At 45.4% G+C, this 12,051-nt stretch overlaps 1 protein-coding gene across 3 annotated transcripts; it reads right to left on the minus strand.

Moving 5' to 3' along the window:
• Window positions 1-21: 21 nt before the first annotated feature.
• sltm (SAFB-like, transcription modulator) lies at window positions 22-11,667 on the minus strand. 3 transcript variants are annotated; one of them, XM_067248645.1, is made up of 21 exons: window positions 11,527-11,667; window positions 10,731-10,818; window positions 10,555-10,634; window positions 10,438-10,465; window positions 9,161-9,363; window positions 8,703-9,124; window positions 8,060-8,103; window positions 7,647-7,756; window positions 5,002-5,151; window positions 4,553-4,665; window positions 4,285-4,448; window positions 4,094-4,203; window positions 3,947-4,000; window positions 3,711-3,859; window positions 2,914-3,094; window positions 2,609-2,733; window positions 2,107-2,280; window positions 1,348-1,671; window positions 864-1,008; window positions 604-761; window positions 22-512 (listed from the first exon to the last, which is right to left on the minus strand). In XM_067248645.1, exons 1-21 carry the CDS (start codon window positions 11,659-11,661, stop codon window positions 404-406), a joined length of 3,066 nt encoding a protein of 1,021 aa, XP_067104746.1. In that variant the 5' UTR covers window positions 11,662-11,667; the 3' UTR covers window positions 22-403. The 3 variants fall into 3 exon arrangements, with proteins under 3 accessions (XP_067104746.1, XP_067104745.1, XP_067104747.1); XM_067248644.1 differs by having other exon boundaries at window positions 8,703-9,363; XM_067248646.1 differs by lacking the exons at window positions 8,703-9,124; window positions 9,161-9,363; window positions 10,555-10,634; window positions 10,731-10,818; window positions 11,527-11,667 and having other exon boundaries at window positions 10,438-10,463.
• Between the last annotated feature and the right edge of the window lie 384 nt (window positions 11,668-12,051).

Below are 12,051 nucleotides of genomic sequence, written 5' to 3' on the forward strand. Positions count from 1 at the left end.
AAATATACAGTAAGCATTGAATGAGTCTCAAACGGCATCAAGATCATTTATTGACCTTCAGAGCACACAGCACAACTGCAAAGACCAAAGTTAATATAAGAATGCTTTGTTCTTGGTATTATACATACAGGAATTTGAGTTTAGGAAGGAGCAATTAACATTACATGAAAAATTGTTACAAATAACTAAAGCTGTACAATTTCTTCTAAAGGGTAGTTGAACATGTGCACAGGGTTGTAGAACAGTAACAGTAGGACTGTCAGGGAACCCTACATTGAGGTAAACACTCATCTATACAAAATAAAAACACTTTATTACCTTTTGGCTAGAAACCAGCTTCTATAAACACCTATAATTAAAATATATATAAAAAAAAAAAAAGAACTTAGAGGCTGATTTGAAATTAGAACCGTCGTGGTGCTCCTTTGAAGGGCTTGAACCCTCCTACACTACCGCTGGACATCGAGTTGTTGGTAATCTGTACAATTCTATTCATGCCGGATGAAGAGTGGCTGAGGAGAGAGAGACGGTAGTGTGAGATGTCACCACCATGACTGAGGTTTACAGTTATCTGGTAGTATTACCAGTAGATAGGGCCTGTACCTGGAGTGAGGAGCCATCATGCTGCCCCGGCTGTCTCCCATCCTGCGGTTGTCGGGGAAGCCCCTGGCCTGGGACCCAGCCCCACCATGCCACTCCTTCCTGGGGCCCTGCTCCCTCCCATGACGCTCCACAACCACTTGGCGAGCAGAACCAAACGGCTGGGGGGGACAAGACAGTTTGGTATTAACACCAGTATTGATAGATCTGTCATTTTTCCAGATGTAAGAGCTGGAGTGGGTTGAGGGTGTGTGGACGCTGACCTGGGCTCCTCCCATCACCATGGGTCGGCCTCCTCCGTCCCGGCCCCCGAAGCTGCTCCTGCCTCGGCTGGCGGAGGAGCCTCCTCTGAGGGCCAGCCCCGGGGCCTCCCTGCCCGGCCGCTCCGGACGCATCCGCACCGCGCCGCTACAGACACGCAGGGTTACACCAGCAGTCAGTCAAACAGAATACAAAAGGTACAACACTTTCAATTTGACACCACGTTTTAACACTTGCAATATGATAGTTGTTGGCTAGAAAGTCCTCCTATGAACAAAAATAAAACTGCGTGTAGGGTCTACAGCAGTCAACTTGTTGAAGATCACCTGGCTTCAACAGTCATTTAGTAATTTAGACCCTTATCCAAAAATTCTATAGGTTCTATGTTCATAATCCCATAGGTCTGAGATCCAGTATTCACATGAGCCAAGTTCAGGAGAAGCAAATATCAGATCCAAAAAGGCAAATCCTGGGTCCCCTTCTTACCGCATGTCTCCCTTGTTGGCGGGCATGCCACTGTCGTTTTTCCACCCACTGTGGCCAGTGTCCCTGGGGGAGCGGGTGTGGGACATGCCCGGCATGGACGCTCTGCCCCCGGCTGGGCGTTCGGGCATGGGCACGGCTCGTCGCTCGTCCCGGTCTCGAATCTCTCTGCGGTCCGTGTCCCGGATGTCGGAGCGAGCGGGTGGAGGTGGCTCGGCCCGGCGGACCGCATCAAAGTTCTTGGGGAAGCGCTCAAAGCCAGAGCTCTCTCTGTGGGCGGCCGGACGAGACTTCTTACTGTCGGGCTCTGCATCGAAGCGGTTACGTCTGGGGGGGGGGGGAAATGGAGGCGGTCGTTAAAAGGCAGGGTAGGTGCGTTTTGCAAAACTACCAATTTTGGCTTGAGTTTGAAAGTATCCAACCCAAAATATCCCACCCCCTCCCTCCAAAACATAAACGCGCTGGCTACTGTCAGAAGGACGACAGGCAAGTAACCCATCCAATAATTGCATTCAGTCTGAATGCAGTGATTGGTCGTGTTTATTATTCCTGCGACGGCCACAAATGTTTTATTTTACTAGAAAAGCATTGGATGTATCGATTGCCATCAGGATGTGATGTTTATTTCAGCAAATATGACCAAAAGTGCTTCTCAAAAACATGACTTACCCTGCCTTTAAAAAGGGCAGTCATGTCATAGTAGAGCGCCGTGGCCGAGCAGGGCAGACGTGTGGCCATGTGCCGACCGGGGGGGGAGCCTACCTGTCAAAGGTGTTGGGGGGCATGGGGGAGGCGTCGGGGAAGCGGCCCCTCTCGCGGGGGGTGAAGTCGGAGAAGCGGTTCTGCTGGCGGCTGTAGTCGGAGCCCTGGTTAAGACGGCCCACGGCGTCGGGCTGGATCTTCTTGTTGCCGTTCCAGTAGGGATCCTCCCTCCGGCTGAAACGAAGGGAAGACTAATGTCACCAAATGTACCTACAGGCCTGGAACACTAAGGCTGTAACAGTTCCATGCAAGTTACAGGTCAGTCTGCTAGATGGTGTCTGAGTCCAAGCATCCCTGCCAGCAAAGGGAGGTAGACAGACAGGGATAGGAGGTTCATGGTTCTTGTGTGCAGGGGGAACGACAAAGCAACATGCTACAGAGCTGCTCTGTAACTGATCCTGCAGGATCGACCAACGTCGAAACACTGAAGCCCAATCCGAGATTGGTTCTCGTCAAAGAACACTTGATGCCCCACAGTGTGATGAGTGTGTGACGTGCGTACCTGTGGTCGACGTCGCGGCCTCTCTTCAGGCTGTTCCTCTTCTCCTGTTCGTAGCGGAGTTGTTCCTGCTGCCTCCTCAGCTCCTCCCTCTCCCGGGCCATGCGCTCAGCCTCCTTACGACGCTCCTGGGGGGGGGGGGGGGGGGGGGGGGGGGAGAACAGGGGGCTCATTATGAACCACTGGTGGGTAGGGCGCAATCCTCTACTGACCCAGACACCGGTCAAGACCTACTACCAAGGCATGCCAAGACTCGGCCTGGTTGTGAACATGCCCACTGACTGAGGTGCCCCTCTCCCTCTGTGTACCTGCTCTATGCGGATCCTCTCCCTCTCCAGTCTCTCCCGTTCCATCCTCTCTCTCTCCAGCTTCTGCCTCTCCATCTCCAGCCTCTGGCGTTCTCTCAGCAGGTTCTCGCGCTCCTCGCGCTCCCGCATCAGACGGATACGCTCGCGCTCTCGCCTCTCGCGCTCCGCCATCTCGCGCCGCCTACGAAGGGGAAATTGTTTTCACGGTCGTGACCCGTTTATAGTCTGGGAAGCCAAATCCGCAAACTCGTTTCTGAATGGCTCTGTCCACCCACACATGCATACTGATTTTGCTCCAGCATAGTAAGTGCAGGACCAATCACAACTGTTGATCTGACATTAGGCAGGGGCTTAATACACTGTACTGAGGAGTGCCATTGAGACATTTACGCAAACAATCCAAGATTAAATGTTTCTGCATATTGGTTTGATGGGGGGGGGGGGGATATTGGTCAGAGGGCTGAGCAGTTAGGGAGTCGGGCTATTAATCAGAAGGTTGTTGGTTCGATTCCCGGCTGTGCAAAATGACGTGTCCTTGGTCAAGGCACTTCACCCTACTTGCCTCGGGGAGAATGTCTCTGTACTTACTGTAAGTCGCTCTGGATAAGAGCGTCTGCTAAATGACTAAATGTAAATGTAAAGGTCTGCATCTGTTAATAACACCCCTTGGACATCAAAAGAGGGTTAAGCTAACTGGTCAAGCAATGCCAGGCTACCTGCTTACAGCTCACCATCACTGATAAGCACAGAGACCAACAGGTGTGCATTGGACCCTCTGTGTGTGTGTGTGTGTGTACCTGCGCAGCTCCATAGCCCTGCGGATGCGCTCCAGGCGCACCAGACGCTCTCGCATCCTCTGCTCCTTCATCTTCTCAAACGGGAGGATGATGTCTTTGCTTCCGCCCTTGTTTGGGAAATCTCGCCCTTTGTCTTTCATCATCTCCATCTGCATGAAATCACACTGTGAGGTGAGGAAGGACTGAGGACATCGAGAGCCCAGTACAGATTTGGGCGGAATGATCCCATTTCTGACCTCTTCTGGTGGAATCAGCCATCTAGGTCTCCGCATTGGGCTGGGGAAACCAGGCTGGAGGAGAGAAGTGCAGGGGTACAGGTTAAAGACTGAACATCATTTTACAGTCATAAATCAGGGTGAGGATAATCCACACTGTTTATTAACCTTGTCAAAGTATCTTCCTCCCCCCCTCCTGAAAGGTTGTCTCATTCTGTTGAAATTGGGGTCTCCTTTGGCATGGTCAAGCACCACCATTTTAGCAGGGCTCTTGGTACCTGTCAACAAAAGGAGGAATCAAGTCTTGCACGCTACACCACACCAAAAGTCTGGACTCGAGGGAGACGGAGAAGACGTACGGCTGTGTTTCTTCTCATCCTTCTTGGAGGAGTCTTGACCAGAGCAGGACGTCGCTGCCTCAGACTTGATACTTTTTGACTCCTGTTTCTTGGAGGAGTCTTTGCAGTCTTTGTCTGATGGCTTATCCGACTTCTTCTCCTCTTTTTTGCCAGACGGCTGAGTTCTAACATCGATAAACAGACCAAAAGGAGGTTGAGACGGTCACAGAGGAGTCGGAAGGAACAATACAGAAGGGGAAAAAAAAAACATTGTTCTTTTTCCACTCACTTGCTAGTAGTTTTAGTTCCGGCAGCGCTGCGTTTGTCACTTGACTTGCTGGAGCCGTTTTTTTCCTCGGCCTCCTTCTTTGAAGGCTCCTTCTTAAATGGATCGCTTTTAACCTGGTAAAGAAAAAGAAAATGGCTTTCATCATTAAGACGAGTTGCTCATTGGCAAGGCCTTCTTAAAACTACGATTTGGGAAAGCATTCCAAATCGACGTCAAACTAGCTGTGTTAAGTCAAGGTGCTTCTCAAAACAGTTCATTCAAAACAGAAAAAAAACCATTATAGGACTTTGTACGAGTTAGGGTTTGTGAAATCCTCAAAAGAAAAGGAGATTTTGATTATCACTACAAGCTTAAACAACAGTTCTCCAGCCCTGAACCAATGAAAGGGGTCAAGTAGCGTACGGTCAGAGTTACTGATTACCCTTGAAATCGTTCCTCGGTTAACTCACCCTTTCAACAGAAATCTGCTGCCCATGCAGCTCAGTCCGATCCAGATGAGAGATGCATCGTCCCACCTCGGCGCTGGAGGACATGGTGACCAGGCCGTAACACTTCGCTCCTGGACTGCGGGCATTAGTGACCACTTTGGCACTAAAAACCTGAAGGTAACAAAAGAAAATAAAAAATAAAATATATATAAGCAGTGCCCTTCCCAACGAGTCCCACGACGCATTGTAAACTCTGGTGGCTCGATGTTACTCCATCTCTTTACTCCCACAGCCATCAAAAAGCTAACACTCCTGTATTAGTTCTCATGCACCTCATTGGGTGTGCTTTGCCTTCGGCAAGGGCACAACCTTTGTTCTCTCACATATATATTATTATTATTATTATTATTATTCTTTTTGCCCCCCTAAAACTCAGTCAATATTTGGCCTACATAGACAACGTAGGTGTCAAAAGTTTCGTCTTGGTAGCGATTGAGTTGCTTCTGTTGGAATTTACATTCCGTTGCATGGTTTAGGCTTAAGTTAAGTTTTTGTGGCGAAAAGTGAAGCTAACGGTGGCTAATTTGCTAGCCACAGTCACTGACGTTACTAACGTCACTGCGTCACTAACGTCACGAAAACACGCGTGACTACCTTTGGCAGAACATTCGTTTCGCATCTGTTAACTTGGGGGATAGCTAGGCTAACTATAGCTTTACTGCAAGGCAGCTGCAGAAACGCCACAAGAAAAGAGGCCAGGGTGATAACTATTTACTCATTTTACTTTGTGATATGACACACAATTGTGATGTGTAATGTACAATATAAGCTGATATTATTAAGGAAGTACATCTACTTTCGGAAACAGTAGTCTACTATTTCACTGAAGTATTAGCATCATGACATTAGCCTGTGTTGCCCGGGCAACACATACTACAGTGGTCTATGATGTATCTGTTTTCAATCGTTAAAATAAACATTCCTCACAAATACATTTTCGTTGTAGGATTTATTCTGACATTAGAAAACGATTTGTTGGTGAAATTACCATTACCTGTGGTTTCAAACCAGTGTAGCTCACTGCAACGCTGTAGCTTACACGAGACACACTACAAAAACATCTACACTACACAGCTGTTTAGGAAGTCAAACGGCGACAGAACATGTTCGGCACTCCCCTTACTTAAATCAAAAGTCTATCTAACTACTAACCTGAACTTCATTGCCACAGCCTAAACGTTGTCAATCTGTTCATGAAAATAATTCATTTCAGCTTAAACCGTACAACGGAACGTTAAATCCAATTCAACCAACGCAATCGCTACCAAGACGAACACAGCAGTAGTCTAGTACTGTACCGTAGTAGTACAATTTACCGGGGCAGATTCTCCACACAGGGCTATATCGCATTTTGCGTTGTTACTGACAATGATCGCTACCAGTGAGCTTTTTATGAATGAGCGATTTTCCACTAAATAAATGTCAAGCTTATTTACGTTTTGGGGGGCATATTTTCAGTTAGCAGATGGGACTGTTTGAATCGCGATTCCATCTTCTACTACCGGGTAACGTCGTAGAATAATCTTCAAAGGGGGTTCTTTATTAATGAATGAATGCAATGAGTAGGCTAAATGCCTGAAAATATCATGAGAAGGGAAAAACTTAAAATGACGTTTAAGTCATAGAGATTAGGTAAATTTTTACAGCGGTCTGCCAAATGTATTCGTTTTGATTCAACGTTGAGGCTGCCTCTTGCAGGGGAAATGAGAAGACATCTATTTAATTCTACACTTCACTCGTATTTTCAGTTGTAAATGAGCAGCAAAAAAATGCTTTTAAATCTATGTAATCTTTATAAATAATAAGTATGCATTTTTATATAAAATATACAGAAATATCAGTTGTAAAAATGTCATTCAAAAACGGACCCCTGTGCAACAGACGCAAGCAAGCACACCCTACAATTTCCCCAGAAATTGTACCCTCTCTAGTTTGATTTGTGCTTAGCCTCCAGTTTGAAAGAGTAGATGGAGCAGGCTGTGTTAAAAGGTGGTGTTTAAAGCAGTGTTTGCAAGTGTCAGGACACATATACATATATCATTGACATATGAATGTATTGTCAGCTACCAAGAGTGAATGACTAAATGTAAATGTAAGAGTCTTGGCAAAGAAATAGTTTATGACTATAAAATGGTATCAAAGCATGTTAATGTGTTCCATACTGGAAATATCACCACTTGCATTTCCTCTTTATCAGAAGGTTGTTAGATCTGATTAGCCTACCAGAGATTCAAAGGAATTTTGTGGAGAATAAATCATTTAGTTATTTTTAAACATTTCTCTGGACGCAAGCAAGGACATTTGCTTTTCATCTTGTTCATGAGTTATGAAAAACAGTAGGCTTAGGAGAACAAAGGCTTGTGCATTTATCAAACATTATGCAGGATGCATTATGACCTTCCCCAGAATCAATTATTCCACCCATTTACAGTCACATCCACTTCCAGCTCAATTGCACTAGCAAAATACCAATTTGCCACTATCGTTTAGATGACCACGGCACTAAGGACAGTACACTCCATTGCCTTTATTCACACACAGCTTGGTTTTGAATGCAGTTCTTCCACAGTCCTGATGCCTTTACTTGAAACAAGTCCCCTTCTTACCTTCCCATATTTCCCAAAGAGGTTCTTCAGGTCAGCAGCTTTGGTGTTAGAGGACAGGCCGCTCACCCAGATGTTGCGAGTGGAGCTGCTTGTACTGCTGCTACCGGTACCTGCTGAGACAGCATACACGCCTTTAACAAAGGTAGCCACAGTCAAACTAACACTACCATTAAGAGCAACTGGACAATTTCAAGATCACATACATGCCAAGACCCAATCAATCATAACCGTGCTAGCGTTTGACTTGGAATAATCTCATATCTTATCGCCTAAATGTTCTACCTTATTCATCCCCCCTAACAGAAGCTTTCATAACTTGGAACACATTTTACTAAGACAGGTGGGCTTGATACGCTCCACTGAGTTGAAGACTCACTGTTTAATTTCACATATGTAACAAACAAAAGTCTTACCCTTGTCATCTTTTGTGGCTTTTCCATCTCTGTCTTTTGAAGAGCTAGAAAGCAGATTGAGCAACAATAACAAGAGACAAGAAATGAGCGCCGGCACATGAACCCCCCCGTGGAAACTGACAGACATAAAGTGATGCATATTGTTACAACATAACCCCCCCAAAAACTTGAGCAAAAATTCCCCACACGCATGTCTTGCATATGGACAACACTTCCATAATGGTTTCTTTCATTGCTTTTCCATTGGTGAAAGAAGGGTCAGGTTCACAGCCAATTTAATCCCTGGTACTTTGAATCTTCAGGAGTGCGTTAGACTTCACAGCGAACCATTTCATAGGTTTCACAAAAAACTGGTCACAAGGACTACTTTTACAATGCCCTAAGTGGGAACTGGAAAAGGCAATAAAAGTGCTGGAAAGGTCAAACAAACAGGCGTGTTTTCATCTCCTTGTCACAAATTACCCAACTTCAGAAAAACAAATGATAGTAACAAATGGCAGGATTAGGTACATCAATGAACATTTCCCTTTAGAGAGAGAGGAAAAAAAAAAATGCAAAAAGTCTTGATGCTACCCACAATGCTGCGTTCTTAGTGAGCTGGAACTTGGTAGTAGTATCAAAGAACTGACATAGAAAGACAAACCTCTTTGCTTGACCTGACGCCCCAGTAGACGAGGGGCCTTTCTTCCCAGAATCCTTTTCTTTGTCTCCCATTTCAGGTTTCTTCAAGGCCTCTCTGCTGTCCTTCTTGGAGGGGTCAATCCTGGGCCCGTCATCTTTCTTACCATCTTTATGGCCGTCCGTCACTTCCCCCTTCATGTCTTCTTCCTGGTTCATCTCAGCAGAGGCCTCTGGCTCGTCACAGCCCTTGTCTACCTCTGAATCTGGAAGTTTCACATGTTTACCTGTTTCCAGGAGGTCATCGCCATCAACGTCCAATGTGATGGCATCTTCGTTCTGGATAGAGACGGATAGGTCATCGTCCTCAACTTCTTTGATGCATGTGGGACCTTCGGTTTCAATCTCTGCCGCTTGGTCTGCCTCAGTGTCTGGGTCAACCTCAGCCTCGGCATCGGCATCAGCCTCTGGTTCTGGATCAGCCTCGGCATCAGCCTCTGGTTCTGGATCAGCCTCGGCATCAGCCTCTGGTTCTGGATCAGCCTCTGGTTCGGCCTCGACTTCGGGCTCGGCCTCAGCCTCTGCATCAAGCTCAGCCTCGGCTTCAGCCATTGGCTCAGCAAGGCCGTCCTCACAGGAGGGTGATTTAGAATTTTCACGAGTACCATCATCTGTCTCAGTTACATCTGAGGGATTCAATAAAGGATAAAACATGGCAAAACACAACGTTTAACATTGACATATCTGTGTTACTGGACCTAAAAAGTAGAATAGACAGCAAGTTTAGCATTAGTGGTGATTGTGGGGGAGAAACCACAGGAACACACAAAACAAACATTCCTCAGTGGAAAGGGTGGTGTCATTCAATATTCTCCTGGTCCGTGTCCAGCACAAAGTTCCATCACAATCCAGACAGATTAATGTTCATTTCGATGTTTCCCTTTCAGTCTGTGCCTTTCATCAGTGTGACTTGTTGACAATCGTTCGAGTGAGTAGAAAAGGGCTTCAGTCCATTCTCTTTTGGAAGGAAAAAAATGAAAATAAAAATACAGAAAGGCACGGTAGTGTAGTTCAGTCCCATGATGTGGCCACTTGACATCTTTCCTGGCCCTCCTCCATATCTTCTGTCCCATGTAAATGCCAATCAAACAACACCCCAGGGTCGGGTTGAAAACTCAGGAGCGTCATCTTCAATTATCTATCAACTGAAGAGTCCTTCTTGCATCACCCAAGTCCTTAACAACTGTGTGTCCACAAAGCACCCCATCATGAAGGCCTTTGGAGATTCAGAGCTCATCTTCAATAATGAAGCTCTGGGGGAGCAGAGGAAAACACCTGATGATGGGCTCATGTCATCTTCAGCCTGCATCTCGCTCTTGTAAGCTTGCAATCCGTCAGTCCAGGCTTCTCCTTAAACGTTGAAACTACTTGGTGTCTCCAGGGGCTCCATGTCTTGATGTGTCCGTGTTGAAGAGTCTTGTCACATTATTTTTATGGGGCATAAAAATATTGCAAGAAAAAGATGTGCCTGAAGCCAATCGCAGAGGGAATGTGTCCCTAGAATGATGAGTCCCGGTTGAAGTGTGAGGCCAGTATGTATATGAAGTGCAATGCATTGTACGAGGGAGGGTAAAGAGTTGCCAGTCTGCCTGCAAAGGTTGTGAAATAACATTGCCTACCCCTGATAGTCAATCCTGAAAGTGAAACCTGACCAAAAAAAAAAATGTAATCAGTTCAACTGAGTTTGGGAACAAACATACCTTTTTCCCATCCATCCTCTTCTGTCTCCTGTAAAGTGAAACAAGAGGCATTTAAGCAATGCAAGCTTGCTTGAACCAAAGTGGTAAGTATGCTATAGAGATCCAATGCCAACATACCTTCACAAAAGATTCTTCATCTGCAGTGGCAAAAGATTCTTCTTCAGCAGTGTTGTCAGCATCCGAATCCGCTTTTTTCCCTAAATCGAAAAGTTGCTACACTTAAGTTAATGCAAATAAACACTAAATGACAGTTACACAGATGTGGAGACGCCCATGATACAAGGAAATGTTACCTTTGGTTTTGGCATTTTTTCTGGCAGGTGTGTCTGCTGAAACTGGAATTTCAATCTTGTCTAGATCGCCACCTTCTTCTTCAACAGCCTAAGCAAAATTCCATTCGTAACAGATTACATGTTATAATATTGCAAAATGAAAGATAGCAACTATTTTACAAGACTTAAAATAAGAAACGATGTTTGTCAATCTAACTTGCCAAGTTGTCAGTAAAATTTAAGGCCTGCGACCAACAGTCATTCAATTAGTCGAAATATTAACACGGAACGGTAAACAATGTAGCCCAGGCCAGGGACCGTGCAAACAACCAAGCATACTACCGTTTGCTACAACACATTGTATGCAATATGTCCATGTACAATCCCTGCCATTCACAAAGAAAGAAACTTAAAAAGTAGACCAACGAACATGCAATAAGGTTGGATTGCAATGAATGATTAGTAGTTGGACGTACTCAAGAGTTATTTACTAATTTGGGCAGTGTACGAACACATGTTTAAAAAATATCTGGCCCATGTCTCGACGTGAAGCTGACGACTGCACAACATTATGATAGGCCTACCTGGCGTAGCTAAACCAAGTGATTAACTAGTCATTCATTCAATGCAATTTACCTCTCACTATACATCCCACGGCAGAAATTTGTATTCATTTTTTTTTTTTTATTGGCGGTATTACAATGACTTCAAAGATGGCTAGCTACTGTCTGTACAGTAGGCTCTGCAAAAGGACAAAAACGACTCGTCAGCAAGGTTCTGTGTTGTGCATTGAACGCAGAAGGATAAATTGCCTTACCTGTTTCAGTCTGGCAATAAGAACATTCTTTACACCAGAAACATCTAAATTCCTTCGTTTGAGTTCAGATTTAAGATCAATTACTCTTAAATCTGTTATTTTCTTTGCCTCGGTCGAAATGGCACCCGACGCCATTTTACTACTGTGGTAGACTGTGTGGCGGATTAATCCTTCTTTCCTTTTTAATGGCCGATTGCAACCAACATTGAGAGGTGCATTACCGCCACCTACTGTTTGGGAATGTGAGGACGGCGGCATAGGCCTACCGCTGCAACAATGCGGTTCAAGTTTGCGTCCAAATACCCGTGCTGCCACAAGTGTGGCATAAAATATGTTGAATGTCCCAATACATATTGCCTGCGTCTCAAATCGCATACTTTCCCTAACAGCTTCACCTGTAAAATGTAACATTTTAAATTCCTTTACAAGTTTTTTTTTGTGCCTCATTCCAGGGCTCTCAAGTTTCACGCATTCGTCGTGAGACACGCATATCAACCATTTCTCACGCAACACCTTGTATTTCTC

The sequence above is a fragment of the Osmerus mordax genome, chromosome 13 (assembly GCF_038355195.1).
Source record: "Osmerus mordax isolate fOsmMor3 chromosome 13, fOsmMor3.pri, whole genome shotgun sequence".
Lineage (NCBI taxonomy): Eukaryota > Metazoa > Chordata > Actinopteri > Osmeriformes > Osmeridae > Osmerus > Osmerus mordax.

Excerpts from the sequence above, each read along its gene's own strand:
- sltm (XM_067248644.1), bottom strand. The coding sequence starts at position 11,661 with ATGGCGTCGGGTGCCATTTCGACCGAGGCAAAGAAAATAACAGATTTA. Across the intron at positions 4,204-4,284 it reads GGATGAGAAGAAACACAGCC|GTACCAAGAGCCCTGCTAAA; the intron begins GTACGTCTTCTC and ends TTTTGTTGACAG. Across the intron at positions 2,734-2,913 it reads AGAGGATCCGCATAGAGCAG|GAGCGTCGTAAGGAGGCTGA; the intron begins GTACACAGAGGG and ends CCCCCCCCCCAG.